Source organism: Ambystoma mexicanum, chromosome 9 (assembly GCF_040938575.1).
Source record: "Ambystoma mexicanum isolate Mex_15411 chromosome 9, UKY_AmexF1_1, whole genome shotgun sequence".
NCBI lineage: Eukaryota > Metazoa > Chordata > Amphibia > Caudata > Ambystomatidae > Ambystoma > Ambystoma mexicanum.
This window is the reverse complement of record NC_090931.1, coordinates 1,395,361,947-1,395,386,982: the sequence shown is the minus strand read 5'-3', so window position 1 is coordinate 1,395,386,982 and position 25,036 is coordinate 1,395,361,947. Positions and strand designations below refer to the sequence as shown.

The following is a 25,036-nucleotide window of genomic DNA, read 5'->3' as shown; positions in this document are numbered from 1 at the left end:
CCCAAGCCATACAGCAGGTCCTTTTAGATATGCTATGGAAGGCTGACACAAGTGAGACAAGAAAGATGGGCCATTTTTCCTCCTCTGGCCTCCGGATGCAAACCTGAAATTGATAGGTCTTCAGTGACCATTACCACCAAGACTTATACATCTCATATCAACAGGAAAATGGACTGAATTCATTTCACCCAGCAACGCCAGCAAAGCAAAAAGGGGCGAAGTAGGTACCTGCCTGTCAAAACATTTTGGACAAAAGAACACAGGCCCAAATAAATGATAAGCGAAACATTACTATCTCCGAACAATGCAAAGCCCTGAGCTGGCCACGCACACACCAATGTTAAACCCAGGAATGGGAATGGCAACTGCCCTGAAATTATTGAAGAGAATCTATATCCTCGAGTAGTAGGGTACAGTAATGTGCTGCATTCAGTGCCAATCAACTAGAAATTGAGGGAAAAATGTTCCCCCCTAAATATAGCCATGCATCTCCCTAACTCCAGGGGACTGGCATACAGAAGGCAACCCAGAAAAGGGAGCACTGTCAAAGGGGAAAAAAAGCCAGTGGACTTGGTTCGTGTTCATGCTCAACTCTCCAATTATTGCCCTTAAGCTCAAACTGGGTCATTAAAGTACAGCTGCTTGGGTCACAAAAGATGCTAAACTACAAAGAACAGTTAAGAACAGCGCAAGGGACCCAACTGTGCGTTAATCTAAAGAGACAATTAAATCCCAATGCCAATATATTGCAACAACGCCCCAAGTTATAAGCATTCAGGGATCAGTCGATGCAGACCTTCTTGCCTTGCCAATAATTATTTTCATGTTCTGGTATTGAGTAATCCATGTTTATCGTTTATGGTTATTACCTAATCATATACTTGTTAATCTTAGTATCTTTTTTGTTTTCCCAATCTTAAAACTGTTTCTATGTGTTGTGTGTTTTGTGCTGACTCGTAGAGGCCTACTGGTTGAAAGAGCTTCAGTAAAACTCATCAAAGTTACAAGTAACAGCAGAAGATCAGGAAAGAAGCTGCGAACTGACATATATTGTTTAGTATGCTGTGTGTCTTGTGCATATCACATAAGATACACATTAATATCATAGGTTCCCATTATAGCCCTTTGACAGGGAATAGACTTTTCATTGTCTATCAATCTTTTGAGAACATTTGTGGACAGGGATTTTTTTCATCATCAACACTTATGGCCGTGCGCCTTACCTTTGATCATTGGAATCAAGCAGCTTTTGCTTTTGGGTCATCATACCCTCCCGGATCATACCAATAGCCACTTTCCATGGCTTCTCGCAGCCATTTTGTAAGAATTGAATTTAAATCATCATCATTCATATCCAAAATGACAGCGTGTTTCGTTGCCATGTAGAAAGTCTTCACCACAGAAGCATACCTACCATCTGATAAGGGGGTGCCCAGAAATCGGGAGCCCTCCTCTGTGCTCTTTTCCCCTCCGCCTTCTTGGTCCGTTGGCTCTTCCTCCACCTTATCGCTCTCGGTCCTGTAGACGATGATTGACTCAGGCCGGGGTTCCTTCTTTTTTCTCTTTTTCCGTTCCACAGTGGCATCTCCGCCATCGAAGCTTGCAGCCCCCGCAGCCGCTGCCCTGCGCAGAGAGCCCCGCCGTGGGCTCTGGGGAGTGCTCCTGTTCCCCTTAGGTGCAGGTTCCTCCATGACGGCCTGGTTTTGTTGATTCTCGCCCTGCATTTGTCCTCAACTTCTCTCTTTCAGTTACTGGGCTTGGGATCCATAGATAGAAAGTCACAGCTCGTTATCTCTGAATATTTCACAGCCCACAACAGTCTTCAAATATTCTACTTCTAACCTAAAGTGACAAAGGAGAAGAGAAATGTACAGTCATATGTCATGTCACCACACGCAATCAATTATCACCTGTTTATCATTACAGAAGCTTCAGTGCTTGCATATGTTTGTATGTGGCCCTTCCAGGCACAAGACAGGAATGCTGAAAACATCATTGAACAGGGGACATAAATTACTTTTAGGACAGGCAAAGTGCATAGGGAAGAAAGAGAACCAAGTAACATTGAAGAAAAGGCATCTTTCAATTTGTTTTTCAGTTCCTTGGCTCAGTGACCAGAGGTGCAGAGGCCCACGAGGGAAATCTCCCAACATGGCGGCAACACTGAAGATCCAATAAGGCTGAAAAAATAACTGTAATATGTGAGGATCAACTCAAACAGCTATGGTTGCACATGTCCCTTCCAAATGAAATATTTAAGATGTATGTTGGCCGGTTGTAACACAACAAAACATAAAAAAGAGAATAGTGGGGGCGTGGCTTGGCGCCATGGTAAACGGTCGGGTCCGGTGAGAGCTCCCGGCCACGACCGCGTGTTACCTGCAATGCCCCAGTAAAAACAGGCTAAAGCGAACAAAATCGACGTCCTACAGAGCCGGGAGGCTCCGGCTGCCCATGCCTTAATTTCGCCGCTCTAAACGGGAGTGGGACCGAGCTGGAGCTGTTTTCTCCAAGCGAGGGAGTGGTAAGCTAAGATGGCGGACTGTGGAGCGGAATAGTGAAGCCCCTTCCGACGTTCGAGTGGAGTGGGAACTGGGGGAGCCCCCCCCTCCGATGCTCACAACAACCGATCTGGCCGCCAGCATCCCCTGCTTGAGGAAGCATCGACATCAAGGCTTAGTAGTAAATCCAACCACGAAAGCAGTAGTCTTCGCGTCGGAAGACTGGCGGCGGCTGACCCCGCCACGGGAAGCAGCAACGTAAAACTCCGAAGCATGAGTCCCGCGTGAGACCCGCGACTGCCTACAGCCGCCCGCTTCCTGGAGGACTATCGGGGGAGTAGTGGCGATTGGGGTGCCCCCGTCACTCCTTAGGGTCTTTCGCTGAATCCCTCCTGAAGCTTACCAGCACCTTCACCACCCCGGCCCGAGAGCACAGCTGAACCACCGCAAAACTGGACCTTGAAAACAGTGGACACCGCGGCCGATTGCTAGCAGTGGCAGCGGGTTGATCCTCAAATCAAATCTCCCTCACCCGCCGTCTCCGAGTCGTTGTACCCGTCCTTTCCGGCCCGTGATTGTCCGCTATCTGGAGGAACTCCGGTGGAGCATCGGGCAACCAGGGCGCCTGCAGCACCCCGCAGCGCCCTCCGCCGGACCCCGTGGACAGACGAGGCCCAAACGTCCCCCTCCAGCAACCACCAACTGAAGGCACGGGACCCGGCCTTCCTCCAGGAGTTTACCAGCACCTCCCCCACCCCAGCCCGAGGGAAGCATCAGGGCCCGACAGTGGGAGTACAGCAATACCGCTGCCTCCCCCGACTGCCGTCTCAAACCAGCAGCTGCAGTGGGGTGTCCTCCGATGGGGGGGGGGCGGGGTTGTGCGGGGCGCAGTTGGGGAGAATATCAGCAACTACTGTGACGGTAGCATCTGCAGCTGCGGGTCCCCTCAGCGCAACGAGCGGGCCCCACCTCTGAACGAAGCCCTATGAACCTGCTAGCTAGCACCGGCGGCACCTGAGCAGGCCTGCAGAACCACAGCAAGAAGACCAGCCGCCCTCATCAAGTTCACCAGTATCTCTCCCACGACGCCTGCTGAGTCCCGCGATTGCCATCTGTAGCATCGAGGCCAGCCACGGAGGGGCCCCCCTCCTCCCACCGTGCTTCGGCTGGAATTCACTGACTTCCTACTTCTTCCCCCCCGACGAAGCCTAGAGCCCATCCTCCGGTGCGGACACGGGGGAGATCGGTGGAGGCGGTGGATTGAGTCCCGTGAGGGGGGGTTGCCTGTGGTTCCCTCCCTCCCCTCCGGGTCCAGTGGACCCATCGGTGACCGCAGCTGCGGAGGGTCTGTGAAACCCGTGGTCTCCATCATCCTAGCTGGGACAGGAAGCTTGGAAGTTCCTCTCCCTGCAACACATCACCAATAACGCCTCCTGGAGTCCGAGAGAATCGTATCCTCGAACCACCTTGACGCGGCAGAGGCGGGCTCTGGCACCCTGAGGAAGGTAAGGCGGCACCTGCCGCATTACGCATACCCTAGCACGAACCCCGCTGGGAGTGAGCTGGACCCCAATCCTGAAGGGGAGGCCATATCCTTCCACCCTCGTTGGGCCCACCTCTCTACAGAAGTACTACGCAACCAGCATAGAGTTGTTCCTCCTGAGAACGGCCACGGCCCTATAATTTTCCACCACTACCATTACGGCCACTATTGACGCTCCAAGCCACGGAGGACACAGGGGGTGATCAGCCAACTGGCCCCACAGCAAAGTCCCCTCTTATATCTAAATCTTCCCGGCCAGGAAGCTAGGGCCAAGAAGAAGTCCCGTTCCTTTACAACAATCCACCCCGGGTGGGGGGCGTGCAGGGGCCAGCGGAGGGCGCAAGGGACAATGTCCAGGAACCAGAAAACAGCCAAACAATCAGACATTGCAACCTTACTATCTGCCAACATGGGTGAAAAATCAAAGAAAGGGGAGCGAAATGACACTTCTTGTGCCCCCTCGGAGCACAACACGGAGTCGCCAACCCAAGCTGTGACCAAAGCGGACCTCCAGGAGCTACTCTCCACCATAACTAAGGAGTACCAAAAAGGGACAGAAGAACTAAAAGGCAGAATCTCCTCCCTGGACAAGAGAGTGGGGGAAGTGGAATCTAGAACAGAAGAAATCGAAACCACCCTGACTGAACACAACTTCGAGATAGGGGAGGGGGCGGACAGACTCGCTGCGCTGGAGGCCAGGTGCGAGTCCCTCGAGAACAAACAAGAGGAGGCTGAAAATAGGGCTAGACGCAACAATATCCGCTTGAGGGGAATCCCGAGTTCTGTCCCAGACGAGGAGCTCAACGCTTATGTCAACGACTTATTTCGCTTCATCATAACGCTCCCAGATGGAGCTCCTCTGGAACTGGACAGGGTCCACAGAGTTAGAGCCAGACAAAATGCAAATGTTGCGCCGGATGTCTTAGCAAGAATCCACTTCTATAAGGTAAAGGAAGAAATCATGCAGGAAGCTAGAAGTTCGGCCCGAATCCACTTCCGTGACACCGATATATCCCTATACCAGGACCTAGCAGCGACTACCCTCGCAAAAAGAAAAGCCCTTAAGCCACTCGCCGAATGGCTGCGTGATCGGAAAACAACATACCGCTGGGGCTTCCCCACCTCTCTACTCTTCAATTGGGAGGGTAGGTCTTGGTCTATCCCTTCTCCTAGAGAAGCCGAGGGATTCATGAACCCGGAGAGTGAAGAGGGGGCCCTCCCTGAAGTCGCCGAGGCTCCTGGGAGATCCCGTGGGGACTCCACTAGAGCCTGGACCAGGGTCCATGGCCGCTGCAGACCCCGCGGCCCTTCGGGCAAGCCAAAAAGGGACAACAACCGCTGAAGGGGCAACCTAGAACATTCGAACCACACGCTCCCTCCTGGCCCGACTATCTACCCCCCCGTGAGGGGAGACTGAATTACCGCAAGTTGCCTCTATCACTTAAATCAGTCAATCTCAACCTGAATGTTTACTGGCCAAAGGAAGAGGCAAGGTTTGCCTCCAAGCAGAGTTTATACACCGGTCCGGCCGTATGCCCCGTTGGTTGAAGGCTGGCCCGGAAACCTTGTTATTGTTGGGTGGGCGGGGGGTGGGGAGATAGGGGGGGAAAAGGAGCAGAGGAAATCATCACGAAGATGGAAGGACGGAGAACTTCATCACGCAAAGACAAGGACCAAGAGAGCTTCAGGGAACAATTCGAACTGACCTATGTGAAATCCAAAAGATGGGCTCGCTAGACAAGACCCTAACTATTACAACCTGGAACGTGCAGGGGCTTAATGCACCTAGAAAGCAGAAAGCAGTGGAACACAAACTAGACCAACTAGCAGCTGACATTGTCTTCACCCAGGAAACCCACCTCATTGCGGACGATGAAAAGCGACTACGGTTCTGGCGCTTCCCAAAGCGCTACTTTGCCTCGGCCACACAGAAAAAGAGAGGCGTCGCTATCCTGCTAAAAAGAGACCTCCCATTAACACAGATCACTATCAAAAGAGACCCCGAGGGCAGATTCCTACTTTTGAAGGGCCTCCTAGTGGAGCTACCGATCACCTTGGTGGCCATCTATGCGCCAAATAAAGAGCAAGACCAATTCCTTCACAGCCTCCTCCCAACTATCACGACCTTCGCAGTGGGCTGCTTATTAATTGGAGGGGACTTCAACCCCCCCCCCGGATCCGACGATGGATAAGACGCTCCCAGCTTCGAGGGAGGACTTTGTTAAATCCCTGGCCCTGGCGGAATTCCTGCGTGAAACCGAGACAATAGACATATGGAGATCCCACAACTGGAGAGAAAGGGACTACACCTTCTCGCACGTGCATAAAGGCTACTCACGGATCGACCTCTTGCTATCCACGAACAACATGGCCCCCTGTGTGGAGAATATCCAGATTGGACCAATCGCAATATCGGACCTCGCGCCAGTCACAATGGCGCTGCTTATCCACGGGGCTCCGGAACCTAACCAGCGGCAATGGAAACTGCAAGATTACATCCTCACCGACATAGCGGCCAGCTCGGCCCTCACAGAGGCGATTCGGAATTACTTCACCGAGAACACAACCCATGACTCCTCAACAGCAACAGTGTGGGATGCCACGAAACCAGTGATCTGAGGGGTGGCGATGGATTTGACAGCCAGACTCAAGCGCCAAAACCTACTAAAGCAACAGAAGCTCGAGCAAATACTCACAGAACTGGAAAACAAACTCAAGGCCCGTTACATGAAAACAACGCACCAAGAACTTAAAAAAATTAAAAGGGAGCTCGAGATCCACCTAGCGGTACGAGCCGCCAGAGCATTAACTTATACCAAACAATACTATTACCTGAACAGTAACAAAGCGAACCGGCTCCTAGCACACAAATTGAAAAAGCTTCAAACCAGGAACCACATCCAATCCCTGCTGGATAGAAACGGCTCCCTACGCTATCTGGACCCCGAAAAACTCGAGTTAATGGTGCAACACCACGAAGAAATCATGGCAGGGCCTCCGACAGCTACCTCTGCCATCAGCCAATTCTTGGCCCTAATCCCAAAGAAACAGCCACCCCCACCCCTAGCGGACTTAGAGGGCCCTATCTCAGAGGAGGAGGTCAGCGAAACGATCCGTCACCTGAAGAACACAACACCCGGTCCGGACGGGTTATCGGCAAAATACTACAAAAAGTTTGCTCACCTGCTAGCACCACAGCTGGCAAATCTATTCAATTCATTCCTGTCCACTGGCTCCACGACTCCGTCTATGAATGAGTCAATAACAGTACTGATACCTAAACGAGGAAAAGACCGAACACAATGTGCTTCGTATAGGCCCATAACGCTCTTAAACAATGATGCGAAAATATTTGCGAAAATCCTAGCAAATCGGCTGGCCCCCCTCCCTCCCAGAGCTCATCCATCCGGACCAAACAGGATTCATCCCGGGTCGGGGTACCCAAGACAACATCCGCAGAACCATCAACATCATTGAGTCACCGAACAGACTGGGCACAAGGCTCGCAGTACTCTCCTTAGACGCGCACAAAGCATTCGATATGCTCGACTGGGGCTATGTTGGGAACATTTTAAGGCACTTTGGCTTCGGCCCGAATTTTGCAAAGTGGGTCCTAGCCATCTACCAAAGACCTTCTACAAATCTTCGTCTCAACAGGGCCAAATCCAGTAGAATAAACATAACCAGAGGCACTAGGCAGGGATGCCCTCTTTCACCACTCATATTCGCCCTATCTATGGAGCCATTCGCGGAAAGGGTACGCCGAAATGCATCAATACTCGGCCTAACGATTAAAAAAGTATCCTACAAAATTGCCTCATACGCGGACGACGTGCTCCTCACACTCACCAGACCAGAAGAATCAATAAGAGCCCTATGGCAAATGCTCGAAGAATTCCGAGTAGCATCGGGATTCACAATAAACATCTCCAAATCAGTTGCACTGGGCATAAATATCCCAAGAAAGTCCAAATCTCACCTCGAAGCGGAGTTCCAAATCCCCTGGGCAAGAAGTAGCATCAACTATCTAGGAGTTCATATACCCAACAAAACCGAGAAGCTGTACAAGACAAACTTCCCGGCACTCTTCAGAGACCTGAAAAATGACATCAACCGCTGGAAAAAACAGGAGATCTCCTGGTTCGGCCGAACTACTGCGATAAAAATGAATCTTACGCCACGGCTGCTATACTATGTCCAAGCTCTGCCGGTGTCGATCCGGGAAAGGCCCTGCAAAAGCTGCAAGGAGAGGTTCTGAATCTAGTCTGGGAAGGAAAGAAGTCCCGCATCCCAAAACGTATCATGCTCCGAAGTGCTGCCCTGGGCGGCCCAGGGGTCCCAGACGTGTCAAGGTACTGCCTCGCGGCCCAACTAGCCCGGGCCTTTGCCTGGAAGCTCCCCGCCAAAGGCCCTCGGTGGCTACAACTAGAGGAAGATTGGAGCCAGATCCCACTGGAAGCTCTGCCCCACTCCAAGGAGCCCAAAGGGGCCCGGGTCCCCTACCAGCAACAAGAAACACGGTTGCCAGCTGGAAAGCGGCTGCCCGCCGGTGGAAATGCAGAGGCACAATGGGCCCACTCACGCCAATCTGGGACAATCCTGACTTCTCCCCCGGAATCACACCAAACCAGTTCACGGAGTGGCAGGCCGGTGGTTTAGAAACTGTTTCTGATTTCTTCGAGAATGGCTTCCCTTTAAACTTCGAAGAGTGTAAATCAAAGTTCAAGATCCAGGAAACAGAAAGGTTCCACTATACCCAGCTGAGGCACTGGCTATCGAATCCCCAGGTCAGGAAACAACAAGGAAGCAGAGAGCTAACAGCATTGGAACTCGCCCTCTCAACAAATCCCCCAAAAGGGAAAATTTCCGCATTGTACAAAATACTAGATAGAACAGACCCCACAAAAAAAGAACCGTACATGGTGAAATGGGAAGAGGACATTGGGAGACCAATTGAACCAGAGAAATGGCACCACATCTGGTCCCGTGCACTGAAAAGCTCACAATGTGTGACGAACAAAGAAAGTGCGTTTAAAGTCTGCTACAGATGGTACAGAACTCCGGCAATCCTTAACAAGTGTAACCCGGCTATCCCTGCGCAGTGCTGGAGGGGGTGCCCGGACCGCGGAACTCTATTCCACCTCTTCTGGTCATGCCCTAAAGCCACCCTATTTTGGAAAAACATCCTGGAACAAATTAAAACAATCACCGGACTCAACATCCCCTGGGACCCAGGGATCGTGCAACTGGGGGCGACAGGAGAAGGCCAATTCCCCCTAACCGGCAGCCTGGCGGACCTATGCTCCCATCTCCTGACGGCGGCCAAAATTACCATCGCCAGACTCTGGAAAAACCCAGAGGGCCCGTCTACACAGATGTGGTGGTCCAAATGCTGGGAAATTGTTGCAGCTGAGAAAGTCACAGCCATCAGATCAGGCAATAAACCCAAATTCGAACGCATATGGGCGCCCTTTCTGGACTATGTGCAGCAATTCCCCAGGGTGGCGAGGCAACCACCTAACTTACGCTGGATGCGAACCCAAGACTGAAAAGAACGTACAGATCCAAGCCGGATATGCAACTGAGCTCCTCCACGCCTCTGAACTGTCACTAACCATCAGTCTATTTACCCTGACCCGGAAGGTCCTGCTCTAAAGCACCCTGCCGAAATCCAGCGAAGCGTCACCTCGAACCCTTGAAATTGTCTCCTTGTCAAAACAGACAGTCATCTGTTCCTAATGTGCACACAGCTCCTTGTCCCTTGTCCCCCACCCCCTTTCTGTTGTAGTTAAAAATGTTATTGAAGAGAACGCAGGACTGGCTAAGACTTAATTACGCAAAGAGCTGTTCCTTCCACTAAATGTTCTAACAAGTTGGTAAAACATGTAATAATCACAGCTTCTGCATGACTTGTTATGTTTAACACAATAAAAATAATGTTGGAAAAACAAAAAAAAGGAGAATAGTACAACATATGGGGTTATGTGCTTAGGTCAGAGATAACACAGCCTGTGCACTGTTTAGGTTTTCAAAATAATACACATCCCCAAAGTGCACTGTGACATAGAAAAGGGAGACTGGGGAACTCGGTGGGGGACAGGGGGTGACAGGGATCTCTAGCTGAAAACAGCATTAAAAGGCCCATGAACGGGGGTGAGGTGGGGCGAAGATGGGAGGTAGAGCTAATTTCCATGACATATGAAGGAGGCATGCCGACATGGAAGACTGCAATCATTTTTCTGCCTGATTCTAACATGGTGGGCACAAGCAGCAGCAGAGGTTCAACCTTGTATAACCAACTTGCCTGGAGATAAGGAGTGAGTAGGTCTTACCGCAAGAGAAGGAGGTTGGTGCAAGGGTCCAGGACCAAATCAGATTTAAAGAAGCATCAATGGGGCATCAATGGGGGGGGACAAATGAGAGGCAGTATGGCCCCCAATCACTGTATTATCCATACTATAAAAGGCAGGAGCAATGTACTGATTTTTTGAGGGAAGTGACGCAGTACTCCCCCTAGGGTAGGCAGTGGCTGTGGCAAGGTGTGCATCAACTGAGGCATATCATAGCAGAAACTGCCGCAGGCAATCCGAGAGCCTAGGAGCATAGAGGCGGCGCATCCCCACAAAAGAAAAGAGTTGCAGTCAGGAGGAGGGTCCAGCAAGGCTGGTCCGCTAACCCCGTGCAGCGCAGCGGCACCAACATTGAGGTGAATGGGCTCTGTGTGTAGGAGAGCATCTGTTGTCAGACTTGCGAGGACTATTCCATGGTCTATAGTCATAAAATCGAAAAATAAATCTAAAAAAAAAAGGTTGAACAAAAAAAAAAAAGAAATCACATTTTTTTTTCAATGTTTTTTTTCGAAATGGGGGGGTTCCCCCCAACCCCCCTTTTTCTCATTTTTTTTATTTTACCCCTTTTTTTTTTACTTACCTGACCCAAAAAATACATATAAATAAATAAATAATAAATTCGACTTTTTTTTTTCGAGATTTTTGTTTCGACATTATTGTCATTCGAGATTTTTTTTACGACCTTTTGACTGACCACTGTATTCCATACAGGAGTGGGGAGAGCCTGCACAAAGAGCCCCAGCAGAACCAAGGCAGCAGGCCACGCATTGTATGAATGTGGCCTTATTTGAGACCACAAGGAGACAGCGAATTGTGACACACTGCATGTTCTCAGTGGACATAGGTAGTTGTTGATGCAATAGCGTTAGGGCATGTGTAGTAAGAGGCTTACTGTATATAGCATGTTAAGTATGCCTCGTTACCTTTTGCCCACGCCTCACCAACAGAGGGCTTCTATGAAGAGTAGCTGGGAGGGTGTGGTTGCTGACTCCAAGCCCTCTTCGAGCACAGCCATGCAGTTACATTTGTGGTCAGGCGCCACTGTCCCCAGCAGATTGAGGTACTATACTTTAGTCCTGCATGGTCAAAGTAGTGTTCTAGTGGTTGTGTGCGAACATATCATTGAGCAAATCTAGACTCTTACAAGGGGCTAAAAGCTATGGCTATATAATTATGTGGAGAAAGCCAAGGCCCCCTACCAGGGCTAAAAGCTGCGGCTATTTTGTTATGTGTTAGGAGATGAATGCTCATCATCAATAGAGATGCCATTAGGGGAGGAAAATGCCATCACGGTGGAGTGTGGTAAGCGTGCAGCCTAGGAACTCGGGACCATTGCCCTATTCATGTTAGCATTAAAGTCCTGGACTTACTGTCGGTTGCCTAGCATGCGTTAACTCCACCGCTCGCCGGGGTAGGGCTATTAGATGGTGGCCACCCTCTGGAACTGGTGACAAAGCAAACCAGCGGGCCAGAGTAAAAACACCTTGGCTACACCTATCTGCCCAAAATCCAACCACCCTTCAAGTCTGCAGGCATTGCAGAGCTCCTCGTCAGAACAGACGCCTGGCACACCACAAAGCTGCATCGAACATCATTTGCCAAATTGTACTTGTCAATTACCCAATTCACAACAAACCTGAGCTTGAGCAGGAGGACCTGCAAGTGAGTCAGCAGTTGTGAGGCCTCGCAGTCTCCAACCCATAGACATTCAACAATGGTTTCACATCAGTAGCAGCCAGGTACTTCCATTAGTTGGACAGTAAACGTTCAAGAATATCACTCGTGTGACAGGAGAGGTACTGGGGTAGACAATTGCAGGCCACAGAAGAGACAACCAACAGTAGGAGTTACCGGAGCAGTGTGAGCAGCAAGATGGTGGGTGCCCCTCTTGTATTCAGTGTTGATGCACTTACAATGAGAAACAACTTTGAAAGACAATTTGAATTCAGCCAGCCAATCTCTGCAATGTTCAAAATGTGCATTACCAGGAGGCGAGTCTGCTCATATTATATGAGTCAGCTATAGTCAAACCTTAGTGTGAGGGTGGGAAGGAGAAAGACAGTGGCAATATGTGGGACGGGTGGAGTGTGAGCGAGGAATCAAGAGAGCAAACAGGAGGCAGGTGAAGGAGAAAATGCATGAGTGTGGAGAGGAGGGAAGAACGAGAATTCATAAGGAGCTAAAAAAGAGTGGAGAGCGCTGAAGAGGAGAGCAGAGGCGGTTGAGAAGAGCTTAGAAATCACAGATAACAGAGAGGAGGCGGCAGTGGAGAGAGAGAAGAATAAATGAGGAGGAGCTAAATACAGTTTCAGAACAAGAAAACAGAGGACTAAAACAAAAGACAGGCTGGAGGAGAGAGAGGGACGCTGAAAAAACAGAACCACCCAAGGAGAAACAGATTGGTGCAGGAGCGACGGCCAAAACACCAGAGGCATTCAGGAGGAATGAGGCAGCGACAGGAGTGAGAAGGAACATGGACATCTTGGGGAATTGCAGAGTCTACGGCAAGTATCCTGAAGCTTATCCCTGAGGTCCTTGGAACAAGTGAGATATGGCACAGACTGATCTAGGGGTAGCATCTAACGCAAGGCTGGCTCCCTCCCAGCCTAGCAGGTGGAAGGATCCACCCAAGACCTCAGCGTCCTGATCAGGACAACTGCAGTGGTAAACACCAACCAAGGCAAGAGGAAGTGTGGGGAACCCTTGAAGCCATATTGACTGATTTGATCACCAGGAGGTGGAGCACAATAGAAGTGAGTAACAGACACTGACAAACTGTGCCCCTTAAGCAAGCTAGAACTTGTGATTTAATTGAACCACCTCATTCATTTACTTAGTACAACCTAATCCCTGGGCGTTTTCTGTTATAAAATACATTTGTCATTTTTCCATCCTGAGTTGTCTGTTTAGCAACTGGGCGTGACACCACCCATTTGTCTCTCCACCCATATGTCCATCCATCTCTCCACCTCACACCTATCCTATGCTTTTTGGTTTAAAGTTATGCGAGACTAAAAAGAATACACTTTTAAAATACATTATTTTTATTTTTTTATTTTTTTATTGGCTTATTTGGATTCCTCTTGAAAACCTTTAGCCTATATATAATATAAAATCCATACGACTGTACAGACAATTAAAACAATTCATGTTTCCCAAACTGCAAAAAATAGGAAAAGAGAAGAGAAGAGAAAAGAAAAAGATAGAAGAAAGAATAAGGAAGGACAGAGACAGAAAAAAAACAGAAGAAAACACAGGAAGAGATACTTTGGTTGTAGAGTAGAATATTGGCATGTAGGGTCAAATAGGATGTGAATCTCCTTTTCTTTTAATTTCTTTCTCTTCCCCAAAGTTCGTTTCTGGGTCATCACTGTCAGCAGAGCTCACTCAGAGTTCAGTTTTTTTTTTCTCTGCCATTGCTAGTTTTGTACAGATCAGTAACACAAATTTTGTCAGGGCAATTATGATGTCTGATTTCTTTCCTTCAATCAGAGTGATCCACCAAAGCTTTTCTGACGCGGTCCCATATTTGATGATGATGTCTCCCATGGTGATACGTCTTTCTGTTGCCAATATGGAACAGTTCATAACTAGGTGTTTGATTGGAGGGATGGAGAATTGCACCTTACAAAGAGTGCAGGTGAAGTTTGATTCCGCGTCCTGTGAAGCCGATCTGACAAATCTTGGGCCACATATGTTTAAGCAAAATCGCAAGTATTGCTGACGCAGGAACCAGTTAGGAAAGATTTGGAGGTACCATGGTGGATTGTTACGTTTTCTTGGTGTAGCACAGAATTCGTCTCGATTTTTATATCTGAGTATGTCTTCTAAGGTGTCAATCCAATCTTTCCGGTAGAGCTTCCTCTTGAAATTGTCGGGGTTTTGAAGCAGTGAACTCTGATTCATTTAGGTCTCCAATTATTCTCCGACAGATATGCCTCCATTCCTTGAGGATCAGTTCTTTTGGATCTAACATGGCCTTTTTTAGTTTTATAAAGCCTCCCTTGGGCTTATCTTCCAGGCATTTCCTATAGAAGCAGATTGAATTCCATCTGGCAATTGCTTTTAAAGATGTCAGTGCCAGTTCCCGTCTAACAATCTGAATTGGAATGCTTTTTGGAAAACCCAGTACCCCTTTCCAAAAGATACCCTCCAGCAGTGGCCAAATATCTTCGGTCAGCATGAGTGAGGTTTCAGCTCCGTAGGTCAAGATGGGAACCACCTTGGCTCTGTAGAAGGAAATTAGTGGCAGTAGCGAAAAGTTGCAAAACATTTTTAATAGGATTTTCCCTTGCGCTGCAAGGTTTAAAGCTTTCTTGTGCAGTGCAGCTATACGGGGGTTGTTCAATTCTACTAGTGTTGATGTTTACTCCCAAGTATATGAACTCTTTTACCACTTTAATGGGTTCTTTCTTAGAGAACCATACAAAGTTTTTGGCTCTTCTTCGACGTTCATCTTCGCCAAACACCATTACCCTAGATTTTGCTGGGTTTATTATCAGGTCATTTGTGTCAAGGTATTTTTCCAACGCAAGGATTTGACGTTGTAACCCAATAGGTGTTTGGTCGATTATCACAATGTCGTCCGCATATAGGAGTATGCCCACATCAGTGTTAGCTATTTTGGGTGGAAAGAAGCAAACCTCCTTGAATGCATCTTCAATGTCAGATAGAAATAAAATGAAGAGCTCCGGGGCAAGTGGGCATCCTTGTTTTAGACCTACATTAGTATTTATGGCCTCTGAAAGATGCCCCACTTGGTCTAGTTTCACTCAGACAGATGTTTCCTGGTGTAAATCTTTGAGGTGTTCCAGTAAGGAGCTCGGACAGCGCCAGTTCTGCAACTTAGCCCAGAGTTTCTCCCTACGCATAGCATCGAAAGCTTTTAGAGAGGTCAATAAAAGCCATGTACACCTTGCCTCCCTTGGTCACTGCTGCTTTAGATTTCAATAAGTTGATTATAAAGATGTTACAGCCAGTTCCGATGCCTTTTACAAACCCTGATTGCCAGAGGTCCCGTTGTCCATGATCACCACTCCACCTAGTTAACTCCTTTAGAATTAAGGATCCGAAGATTTTGCCCGGTATATCCAGGAGCGCGATCGGACGGTAGTTGTCTGGGTCTGATCTAAGCCCTTTTTCGAAGATTGGGACAACCACCGCCGATTTCCATGAGTCCGGGACCTTTGCTACCTGTGTTATGCCCTTGAACAGATGATGGAGAAAGTTCGCCCACAGGCCCGGATTTCTTTTCATCAGGACGTTGGTTAGTCCGTCCGGGCCCGGTGCTCTTGAATTTTTTTAATTCTTAAAGGAATGGTTCGGTCAAACATTTTTATTGTCCCTACGGGTCGGCCATGTGTTTTTAAGCCTAAATCGCTCGATTTTAGAAAAATGTCCTATGGACCTTACCTGAGTTTTCGTCCATTAAACGCACGCGAAAACAGGCATCAGGGAGCTGCCATTTTGTGATAATCCTATCACTTGCCCCATCGCCCTGGCTGACCTGCTTTTGCGGCACTAAATCATATCCCCCGCCCCTGAGCCTGTCATCAGCAGACGCGTACCGCCCATTTCCCAACGCCAAAGCACGTCTCGTGTCAACAATCGCTGCGCTTCAACTAATGACGTGTCGCCATGGAAATGGCAGGACGCCTCTTTCCTCAATAAGTATAAACAGACCGCTTCACAACACACAGCAGTAGATTTTCGATTCCATTACTCTCTCTGTGTTACTTTGAGTATTCTGTGACTCGTTTCTGTGCTGTGGTCAGCTACCTTTGTTGCTTGTAGCCCGTGTGAACAGATACCAGTACCACTGCTATAAATTATTTTAGTTTGTTTAACACACAATGGCTACAATAACGCCCTACATGTACGAGCCCGAGTATACCGAGGAGGAACTACTGGAAAGGGAAACACTCGAAAACGACGGGGCTTCGGACGGCAGTTGGCAGGACGAATCAACGGATGAAGACCCTGGACCTAGTCGCATGGACGGTGTTTCCACCTGGTGCACATGCAACCGGTGCAAGCTAATGCCAACCGAGGACGGGAACTGCTGCTGCTGTGAAAACTCGGGATGCGTGGCCTACATTTCGGAAGGCGATCCACGGCCGCAATGCATCACCGAGCTGCCAGACTTCAGGGCAGCCTGCCTCACACGGTCCGTGTTGAGGATAATGATGGTGCTTATGCATGAACTTCGCGCAACTGTTCGTCCTCGAAATCCGAGTAACGAGTAAGTATACTCTGCTTGTCATGCCACTCCTATTTCATGGTCTTCTACTATATCCAAAATTACATATACATATCTGTTAACGCATGAAAGTCATTCAATAGTGTGCAGTGTCTAGATAGCATTTGTCCGAGCAGAATGCCATTAGTTACAAGAATTGTCATTGACAACAAACGTTTATTAAACTTATCTTGGTCATTTAAAAACAGTTTGTTTCATTCCTTTTCACAGGTGGTACAGGCTGGTGGCCTATCGTTCCTTTACATGGTGGCTTCACGGGAGGCTTGGACACCGCGTTCGAAGAGTAATACCCGCCTGTGCCGTTCGTGCCATAAGAGAAACTTTCCCAAGTGACAGCGGTCAATACAGGGGATTTTCCCTCGCTGTGCTGCAACCTGACCTGTACAATGTGTAAAGTCTTGTATGTTTGTGCCATCAAAATAAGATACAAAATAAAACACCACATATATTTTAACAATGGTTATTTTTATTTTTTAAATGAATCAAGTGTGTCTCCATTCAAGGATGTAAGTCAGACATCTGTGCTCAGAATGGGTGAAGATCAGGTCGCTGTGAAGCAGGGTGGTCACTATCTAAGCTAACATAATATATTCTCAATAATGCATGCAATAAATAACACTTGTTCAAAGTCTTTCGGTAGGTTATGTCTCTATAAAAGTCACACATATCTATACTATCAATTAACATTGGATTATACAGGCCTTAGGTTAAGGGTCTTGACCACTATAATACACTGTTTGAAGTGTGGGTCTGTGCTCACAAGAATCTCCGCTATGTGGCATTTGTTATTGATAGGCAACGATATACTGCAGTAGGGGTCTAATGTTAGTTGGTGATCTGCTAGGTGGGCATCATGGCGTGGTCAGTGGTCTGGCACATGAAGAGAATACCTTGCAGGGACACAGGGTCAGAATGGCAGTAAGTTTCCACTGACGAGGGTGCGTGGGCAAGGACACGTTTGTGGAGATGAACGAGCTATGTGCTTAGTTCAGGCTGGTTCACATGCAGGACAGTGATCTCAGAGGAAGAGTGATGTGTTACATTTATTAGCTGTTGCAAATACCTCTGTAGTTTTCCATTCAGAGTGGGAACGAGGGTGGGGGCCATGTGCTCTGCGCAGTGAGGCCTGGTCACCAAGATGGAGTGGAAAGGTGGTACAAAAATGGATGCCCCGTGTCCTGCTCAGTGGTCCCATCTACGCGAATGTCAACCAAAGTTAACATCAGATAAGGGCAAGGGGCGAACCCACTACTGGAGGCACTTGGTCCGAGTTTCTACTGAGAAGTAAAGGATGAGAGGGGCCTAATGGCCCTTCGCTCCCACACACTTGCCTGCACGCCCACCGGCCCATCCATCCCACCCCCCCTCTATCAAAGGCGGTTCGCGCCAGTGGATGCGTGCTGGCATGGGGGGCTGTCACGGGCGCAAACGGCCAAGGTGCCAAACAGCATGTACACTTCAAAATGTATCCCACGCCAAAGGGGCAATCGCTCACATGGCCTCCTCAGACCCCGTGTCTCCAGGCAGGCCTCCCCTGAGGCAGGCCGCCCCCCTGCAATCCACATCAGTGTGTCTCCATTCAGCAGTCTTCATGTGCCTTGTCTGCATGCCCATCGGCCCATCCATCCACCCCCTCTCCCCTATCAAAGGCAGTTCGCACCCGGGGATGAGCGCTGGCATGGGGGGCTGTCAGGGGCACAAACGGCCAAGGTGCCAAACAGCATGTACACTTCAAAAGGTATCCCACGCCAAAGGGGCAATCGCTCATATGGCCTCCTCAGACCCTGTGTCTCCAGGCAGGCCTCCCCTGAGGCAGGCCGCCCCCCTGCAAACCACATAACACCACGACATAAACACGTCATTCATTCACAAACACACCCCTATTTCTAATACTTTATAAACCACTTGATATGTCTCATGAGAACATCTTTGTGCTTTGCAAGTCAACTCCTGAACCTTCTACCTGAGAAGCACTGAGATCTATGTTAATCTGCTCGTCGTCGTGCTATCTGTGACCGCTTCGAGCAAACTCGTCAGTGTGCTACCTGTGGCCATTTACCTGTTCGCCTGCAACATACTGCTCGGCCTGCTGAATCCAACTGTTTGTTGGTCAAGGTAAGGCCATGTATCCTAGTCATATTTCAGTCATTTTTAAATTTATATCTATTTGCGATTAGAGTACCCAATAGTGCTATTGTCATTGGTCTCATTGCTATTGACTTGAGTTTCAATTGTTATGCTACCAGTTAGGTGTCATCTTCTCACCTTGGTCCTAGGGAAGACACATTAAAACTTCTTATCTTCCTCTCGTACCATTCATCTTCCAAACGCTTCACCATCGTGATAGCCTTTCTTTGTATTCTGTCTACTGTGACCAAGTCCCATCTTTGGCTCTAATGGTTGGGACTGGGGTGGCTCTAGATGTAGGGGAACACCACCGACTCTCTGGTGCAGGCTCCCGAAGGTGAGTCTAGAAGATCTCCCAAGTACCCCTGTCCATCCATAGCCTCACATGTGTTCCACACAGTGTTAGTCGCAACCACCCCTCAACAGTGTTAGGGTAGACCACCATCCAAGCACCACAGCAGATGGCAGGCGGTTATCATGTGGAACGCTCAATGTCAGAATTGCAGTGGAATGGCACTGCAGTCTGCGGATCCACCAGTGGCCAGGGATTGTGTAAGAGCCAGACATGTTCAATCAAAAGTGGAAACTCATAAGGACAGCTCACTGATGGATCGGGGACGATGGTCTCATTTGCTTGTGCAATCTGCAAGGTGTCAGAATACATAGTACTAACAGCAAGAGATTACAAGCCTCAGTGCCACCATGATGAATCCCCACACACAATGTGAAACAAAGATTGTGCCCCTGCCTTATGATAAGTAGGCCCACGAAGCTGCAGGGCTGCCTGGTCAGTGACCACGTGGTCTCTGGTGCAGGTCTCGAAGTCCAGAAGGATATTAGCCAATTAGATATTAGCAGGGGACACAATTCAGGAACCAGGCAGGGCAGAAGTACAAAAGAAGGTAAGGGCTTTATTCTTCAGTTACAGTTGTAGGCCAAGACAGGAACACCAGGAGAGTGCATCTTTCCAGCACGCGGTCCCATGCTGAGGTCCTGACCAATAGTCACTCCCGGAATCTCCTGCAACACACATTCCACATTCCATGCCACATTCCCACAGCATCACCTAGCTCACAAGCGTTCAGGATACCACAGATATGTTGTCATACAGGATCCAGCCGGTATAAAAGGGGACTCCATCTGCTGTGTGTGAGTTAGGAGAATGGGAGGAGGGGAGCTGTGTGGGGCATGGCTGTGCATCGAGAAGGTGGGACAGCAAGAGTAGGATGGAGGAGGGAGGAAGAGGAGATATGGGAAAGAGGAGCAGAGGTGGGGAGAAGATAAGAGGAGGGAAAAGGAGAAGAGAGGATTTGGGAGAAAATGGAGTGGAGGCAAGGATAAAAGAAATGGGAGAAAGAGGAGTGGGGCAGGAATAAAGACCAGAGAAGGGAAAGAAACACAAAGGTGGGGGGGGGGGGAGAGAAGAAAAGAGCTGAAGAGGGAGAAACTAATGCAGAGGTAAACATTTCAGAGGGGAGGCTGAGCAAACAACTCAAAGTGACTGCCAGTGTTTTTTCTAAGCAGTCTTCTGAGAGTTAATGAAATTGGCGCTGTAAACTCAAGACTGTCACTACAGGTTGCACAGAACAGCGCAATTCGTGCCATTCGCGCCATGTCCAAACGCGCCGATGTGTCCGATATGCGTAGGACATTGCATTGGTTACCAGTGAAACACAGAATCATCCACAAGATTCTCACGCTGTCATTTAAATGCCAGTCCAGTGTTAGCCCCAAACACTTAAAGGATCGTTCGAAGGTCCACACCTCAGGGAGACGACTTCGGTCCTCTGACTACCCTACACTTGCTCCCCCCAGATACAAAGCTGGAGCACTTGGAGGGGCATCTTTTGATACCCAGGCTGCCTTACTTTGGAACATGCTTCCTGGGCCTATCCGCTTGGTTAACAATCTTGCACTCTTCAGGAAACAAGTCCAACATCACCTTTTCAATCTTGACCCAGGCTAAGTATGGGGCTTTCCGAATTCAATCTCCCAGCTATTGATTCCTTGCCTGTCTCTGTCTCGTCTTCTTCTTGTGCCCCCTGAGGCGCATGGGCATGTGACGCGTTATAAACATTGAAACAAATAAATAAATATAAACTGTTGCAATTAAAATGTCTTAACCAAGTCTGCCTTAAGACACTTGAGTTATAAGCACTATGCGTATCCTTCACTGAAATTCTGTTAAAAACAAACATTGGCAAAGCCAGCAGTTTTTGCTCATCTGTAAGTATTAGGCATTTGCCGGGCACTGCTATTAGATGCCCAGGTGCGTGTACCATTTTGCCCCTGCTACCATCAATGGCCATTTAATAGCACCATGGCAGTGCCTGGCAAGTGCCTTTACCATGCCTACACAAAAGGCCCAAACTGTTGGAATTGCCTTTGCTTGTTTGTTCCTGGCCTGTGTGCCAACCCCATCCCTGAGGAGTATGCGCTTACCCCGCTGAGCCAACGTGTGCACCCGCCCTGTTTGTCCTCTCCATCCATGATTTCCGGGACTTCCCTACTATTTCATCGCTGGAATGCATCATTAGGCCCAATTCTTTGCTTTTGGGGGTGCCGCATTTAGTGTGCACGCGCATGATTATCTCCCTGGCATTGGTGCCACCCTCAGGGTTTGCCCCCACTGAGTTTGGGAAAGGCACACGTTCAGCCAGTTGCCTCCACCACCTGTCACATGCTGGTGGAATTGATATCAGTGGGAAGAGTTATAGCTGTAGATACATGATTAAGGAAATTGCAAATTGCATCGCGAGGCGAGGATGGTGCTTTTTCGTTTTAAAAGAACTGCCACGAAAGAGGCTGTAATTGAGGGCCATTTACAAGGGGCAGAATGCAATGCAACATCTTAAATTGCAGCTAATTCGATAACCACAGCAGAACTGTCCAACTAAAAGAACTTCCCCCTATCTTAATAATATAAAAGGCCAGATGTATATTTGTCCGATGCTGTTATGCACAGTAGAGGCTGCCCGAACGCACAGAAAGCTCAGCTAGAGGGAGCTGTTGCCTTAGGTTATACAGAGGTCCAATTTGCATGGCTACGCCTATTATCACCACTAGAAGGAGCTGTAGGCTTACGCTCTATCGTGGCCCTACTGTGTGAATGAAAACCTGCACTTTGGCCCGTGTACACATGCCTGTACACTAGTATTAAACATTTGACCAAATTGAAATCTGAACTGTAATCATTGTTCAAACACAAAACATGGCACTTGAATTCATATATTTGTCATGTATCCCTATTTGAATGCATCCCTAAAATAAATTCCCTTTTTAAGGCTGCATTATTATGCAATTTCTTCCACAGATGACTGCATACCCTCTAGAATTTCGGCACGAAGATACCGGATCTTCCACCCATATTTCACGGTTTGCAATTCTTACTGTAATTTAGAGCAATATTTGAAAATATTGCTCCTTTGTTCTCCTCTGGAATGGCTGCATCAATCGACACACAGTCACTACCTTGCATTCAAAATGCCCCCCAGATGTGGCAGTCAGATCAATTCGAGGCCAAGCCTGTCAGTTTGGCACAAGGTTTCTCCTTGGCATTCCATAGAGGGAATCACCATAACTGCGCATGCGTGCTCTGTCCACAGTATACACAGGGACTGCCAGGAACTCGCTGTTTCTCCCCGCCCCAATCTTCTGGCTACATCACCATGGCCCTTGAAGTTTTGGTACTGCTTCATGTGAGGCTGGAAAGACAGAACAAACATGGCGCCGTCTGAGTCAGTCACCTCCAAGCATCACTGTGCAGGTGTACTGGTGCATCACTGTATCAGTAAAGTCCTGCATAGCTGCATGTGCTCACCATCAGGAGGTCAGTGCCAGTGCACTATAAAAAGGAGTTACCCCTCGTTTAGATGGATTTCTGGAATCTGGCCTGGTGGACAGATTTCAGAAGGCCACCCTAGTTATAGTCAACAGGGGAACTCTGAGAGGTTAGCCAAAACCCAATCAAGGTAAACGTGGAGAGCAGTCAAGTCTATTCTCAGGAGAGTGCGAGTGGGGTCAGGGGTCCAAATGAGTCCACACAGTGAAGCACACAATAATTCATTTCAGACAGGAATGTTTAAAAAATCAAGGACCTCATTACAAGTATGGCGGTAAGTGGTCAACTTTACCGCTAGACCAAATTATCCAGTTGGGCCTGGAGTGGAGGATTTACCTCCAGGAAAATCATGGAGGTAAATTCTCCCACTCATGGCTGACAAATCGGCAGAATCAGCAGAATTACTGCGACGGTAATTCCGCGGCAGTAATTCCACCAAACAAAAAACTATTGAGTCCTATGGACTCCAAATAAATGGGGATTTACACCACCACCACTTGTTATCCGGCAGTAATTCTGCCAGATCAAGTGGTGGTAACAGTTATTCAGTTTAGCGGTATTCTGGCATATTTACCGCTGGTATACTGCCCAACTCGTAATGAGGCCAACAGGATTTATTCTGGACCTTAAACACACAAACAAGCAGGTGATCATTTTGCACAATACTCAATTAGCAAACAGTCGCCATAGGTTCAGGAAATGCATTCAATGACTTAACTCAGTAAAGGAGGTAAGTAACGTGATGCAGTGAAGATGGACCCAAGTCACAAGTGATATTGCCTAACTTCAGCAGTCCAATTCCTAAGAAGAATGGCGCCTTGTGCGCAAAATTCACAGGAGCCACATTGTTTCTCCCCAGAATCTGTAACAGGTAACAGGTAAGCTACTTGTGTTGGCGATTGTTCAAAATAAGAGATGCAACAAAGTTACTAGGTTAGTAAAACGTGTTCTTATCTATCTTATCTTTCAGGTTCAACGGCCAAAAGGCAGTGGAATGCAAGGATGCAAAGAGACTTGTTCCCAATGTATGCTCTGTAGGACAGGGGGAGACAAATTTGCGTTTACTTACCCCCCCAACTCCATTTTTCTCACATGACTTGATGGGTCGACTGGGGGGTCACTGGAGGTTGGAATTCCCACTGATGGTTCCAGTGCGAGGTGCCCAGGAGCTGCAGGGGCAAGGATTCTTTCAGTCGAGTCCAGGAGCAGACTGCAACCCTTGACGATGGAGAAATGCAAGTTTCACTGACGCAGCCCTCTTCAGGACACTTCACAGGACGGGAAGGGGAGTTCCAGCGACAGCCACCGCACACAGACGATGGCAGGCATCCTTCTAGTAGGAGTTGTAGAAGTCATTCCATGGCAGGATCCTTTGTGGCTCAGAGGCTGAAATTCGTCAGGAAGGCGATTTATACCACAGGTTCCGGCTGCACATGTGGAAAGGCAAAGGTTTTATTGAGGTACAGCGGCACATGTGGCAAGGCGATGGCTCTATCGAGATAACCCAATGAAGAGCTGGACAGTCCACTGGGTGGTCCATTGACACTTCCGAAGGCTCAGCATGGCTGGATCCACAGGAAAAGGTTGAGAATGGTTAATGGTTGAAGCACCACACAGGGCCTTTGCAGATCAGGTAGTCCAACAGGGCTTCACTGGGCCAGAAGCAGGAAGGGATGCCAGGCCACCTTAGGAGTCTTTTTCAGATCTTCCGTCGGCTGTTCTTCTACAGGGATTCTTTGCTCAGACTCTGATCTGAAAAAAGGGCTGCCGGAATTCTCTTCTCTAAAATGCAGCCTAGAAGCAAGTTAAAGGCCAATGGTAAGAATCAGCACCATTCAAACAGCCAGTAGTTGTCTAATCAGGGACACCTATTGGTTTCACTCATGCCCCACACAAAGATTCTCTGACAGACCCACCCACTTCCTTTCCCACACACAGACACACACACACACACATACACACAAAGGCATCACTAGCCTGCAAATTCTGCAGCTTTCCCAGGCAAGTGTATGACCTTATATTGGATTTCGTGACCCGGTGAGGCAGGAAGAAGGCCAAACAACAATATGGCCAAGGATCAAGCAAAGATCTCGTGGCATGGCCATTTTAGAGCACTAGCCACGTTTAGTAGCCATGCAAGGTAAACACGAATGTGCACACTAGAAATAACACAAACATTGTAAAAATAGAATTGCTGCCGCCGGCTTGTCTTTGGGCACATATTGAAGTAACCAACAATCCCAAGTGTAAAAGGCTAGAGTGATACAAAAATATCACCCACCACTGCACTGCATTGTAAAATGCTGTGTGCAATGTTAAAAAGTCATAAATATGTAAAAGATCAAAGGGAAACAGTTTCCCAGCACTGATAATAATGTATGCAGTGTAGATGGAATTTGACTTTGCATTTCCTCT

General features: G+C 48.4%; 1 protein-coding gene across 2 annotated transcripts in view; it reads right to left on the bottom strand.

The window, feature by feature from the left end:
* Nucleotides 1–25,036, bottom strand: part of TMEM169 (transmembrane protein 169) — a 144,653-nt gene that overhangs the window by 26,748 nt on the left and 92,869 nt on the right. For both annotated transcript variants that reach the window (XM_069616802.1, XM_069616803.1), the window contains exon 2: nt 1,415–1,842. In XM_069616802.1, coding sequence (XP_069472903.1) covers nt 1,415–1,724 — 310 coding nt within the window. In that variant the 5' untranslated portion in view covers nt 1,725–1,842. The remainder of the gene's footprint in view (nt 1–1,414; nt 1,843–25,036) is intronic.